The following is a 2,877-nucleotide window of genomic DNA, read 5'->3' as shown; positions in this document are numbered from 1 at the left end:
GATCCCAAGGAAGAAAGCAGGGAGTTGACTGGCTGCGCGAGGAAAAAGAGGGAGGTTGTCGGGCGGCGGCGGCTGAGGGATTCGGTGGATGGATGGGACAAGGCTAGGGTTCCATCTATTTATATAGCACGAGATTTTGGTTAGGGGTATTTGGTCTTTCCGGTTTTAATTGGACGGTCGAGAAATAAATAGATAGGAAGCCTAACTAAGAAAATGGAGATATTTTATAGATGTTGGGGGATGATCCGGACACAATGGTAACGACAATCCGGGTCGGGTCCGGGACAGCTTTCGGACGCGCGCGCGAGGAGGTCCGCGGGCTGACGAGAGAGCTTAGGTTGGGTCTAGCGGTAGGTGGTGGACTGTGTAGACGGTTTAGGGAGGAAAGAGAGGGAACGCCCGGCAACAGTTTTCGGAGACCGAAAATGTCTGACGATTTGACCGACTATATTGTCGCTATAGTTATTCGTTGGGGCGTCAAACGGACTCCGAATGCGATGAAACTTGGCAGGCGGCCTACTGACAACAAAACAACACCGCGTGCCAACTTTCAACCTATTCCGAGAACATTTTTCAGTCACTTATAAAATAATATTTCGGAGGTGCCGTGGGCGCGTGCAAATACGGTTAGGCTCAGAACGGACAACGGAAAGAATGGAGAGACCCGAAAGGATGCAAATTTTGAAAACATGATGATGCAATGCATGTGATGACATGACAAGATGCAACACGCAAGCAAATGACAAGGCAACAACAGCAAATAACTGAAAAACACCTGACGCAACGGTCTCAAGGCGTCACAACATGAGTGCCATGGATCACGCTCTGATGGACGGCCGCGACCCCAACGCCAGGTGTTTGACTTTGACCATGCCGAACTGGCACTGGCAGTCCCTCCAGCCGCCTCCCTTCCCCAGCCGCCTCCAGCAGCAACGGCCGTACCTCTCTGAAATCCGCGCTTACACGGCGGTCGGCGATCAGCTCTGGGTCTCCACCGTTGACGACGGCACGTTCTGCTTCGACACAGAGAGCGGCGCGTGGAGCAATGCCCGCCGGTGGGCGCTGCCGTTCAGAGGCCGCGCCGAGTACGTCCCCGAGCACAGGCTCTGGATCGGCTTCTCCGACACAGGCGGGCAGCAGGAGCTCTGCGCATCGGACCTCGCCCTCGCCGCCGTGTCCGCGCGGAGGCCACCGGTGTGGCAGAACCTGGGGAGTGATCTGGGGTTGAGGTTCTGGCCGAAAGATTGGCAGCTCATGTCGACCGACCTCGTGCCGCTTGGTTCCGGCAGACTCTGCACTGCCAGGTTCTTCCTGACCGAGGACGAGGACAAGTCGGAGGACATGTTCTGCCATACCCCACCGCCCGACATCTCAAATAATTTCATGGTGCTCGTCGGGGTGGAAGTGGTGTCCGACGAAGAAGGAAGGCTCCGCATGATCCGGCACAAGTTTCAGCGTTACACCTTCGGCCGAGACCGTGCCTTTCCGATGTGATCCACACTTCATCTCCTCTAAATGTAGTACACACTTACACAGTCTGTTCTCGCTTAGTTGCGGATGTACCGAGGAAATACAACGCGGTTCGTATTAGCTTCCAATCTTCTTGTGTGGTCGAGTACTCCAACCTTGTGCAGGTTGGAGTAATGTAAACCTGAAGTAGTCTATCTCTGTCTGACGCTCTTGATACTACTCGGTGCAATGGTAGATATTTCAGCTGCGTTAAGGCGTGTAGGCAGGTACTTCCTTCGTTCCAAAATAGATGATTCAATTTTATACTAATTTTGTACTAAAGTTAGTACAAAATTAAGTCATCTATTTTGGAACGGAGGGAGTAGGAGACACTAGCTCCTTGGTTGTTCTGTACTTCTGTTGTCACCAGCGAGGCGCTCTGTTGTGCAACCAACTACTGTAGATGATGTGTTGCAAAGACTTTGGTGCCTCCCTGTAAAAAAAAAAGTCTGGTGCCGCTTGCATCCTGAGTATCCCGAGTTCTTTCCGCCTGATGATCCAAGATAGCGAGTGACCCGGAACAAGAACTTGCTGGCGGGAGTTGCCTGGGCTGAACCCAGTGTTATTCTGCCAACAAGGATCTCTCCATTCACCTATGGTTTAGTTCCCTGCGAGAAAGGTATTCAGTTCGGTAATACTCCCTTCATTTCATAATATAAGAGCGTTTTTAACACTAGTGTAGTATAACAAATGTTCTTATATTGTGGGACGGACGGAGTAGTTACAAGTGCTATTCCGGATCGCGGCTTGTGTTCCTCTTCTCCTTCTTTGTACAGGTTTCAGGACGCAGGCTCAGTGCCCAAATATTCATCGAGCAAGCAGCCGACAGTTCTGTCTCGGTCACAACACAGCAATTTCGTATGCCTTTCAGTTTCAAGGCTGCTAATTCAATTCCGCAAGCATATAAGTATATGCATGGGATCCAAACAATCACTACAAAAGGTCTGGCTCAAATAAAAAAGGTAGTTGGGCCCTAAAAAGTGAGCTGAGCCACCAACTTATTTGAACAACGAGGATAACGAAGTATATTATCAAGTACACAACTCTGAAAGAAACCAACAGGTTTAATCTTGCAAAAACATGGCAACATATGTCATCGAAACTCTCAAAAACTCTAGAACATACTGCATATAGGAAGGACTCACGCCAACGCCAGCCACAAATCGTCATGTCTTCAAATTTAGCTTGGAACGATAACAGATTTAGCAGTCGCGTGACCACTCGCGTGCCTCGTCCTGAATGATAACGAAGGAGACGATGAACATCAGGCTGCGCCGCGTTGAACACGCAGTCATCCTTTTCCTCCAGACCTACCAGGCCGAGAGCAGGGAAGCCATCCCCTTTCTCAGGGCCGGCCGGCAGCCACCG

General features: G+C 50.7%; 1 protein-coding gene across 1 annotated transcript; it reads left to right on the top strand.

Annotated features, from left to right (window-relative positions):
• The first annotated feature begins 813 nt into the window (after positions 1-813).
• LOC125507416 (uncharacterized) lies at positions 814-1,693 on the top strand. Its single transcript, XM_048671998.2, has one exon. The coding sequence runs from the start codon at positions 814-816 to the stop codon at positions 1,492-1,494; it is 681 nt and encodes a 226-aa protein (XP_048527955.1). The 3' UTR covers positions 1,495-1,693.
• Positions 1,694-2,877: the final 1,184 nt, after the last annotated feature.

This window comes from Triticum urartu, chromosome 5A (genome assembly GCF_056163025.1).
Source record: "Triticum urartu cultivar PI428250 chromosome 5A, HENAU_Tu73, whole genome shotgun sequence".
Taxonomy (NCBI): Eukaryota; Viridiplantae; Streptophyta; class Magnoliopsida; order Poales; family Poaceae; genus Triticum; species Triticum urartu.
Note: the sequence above shows the minus strand (reverse complement) of the source record. Positions and strands in the feature narration are given on the sequence as shown.

Coding starts and splice junctions, on each gene's coding strand:
- LOC125507416 (XM_048671998.2), top strand. CDS start 814: ATGGATCACGCTCTGATGGACGGCCGCGACCCCAACGCCAGGTGTTTG.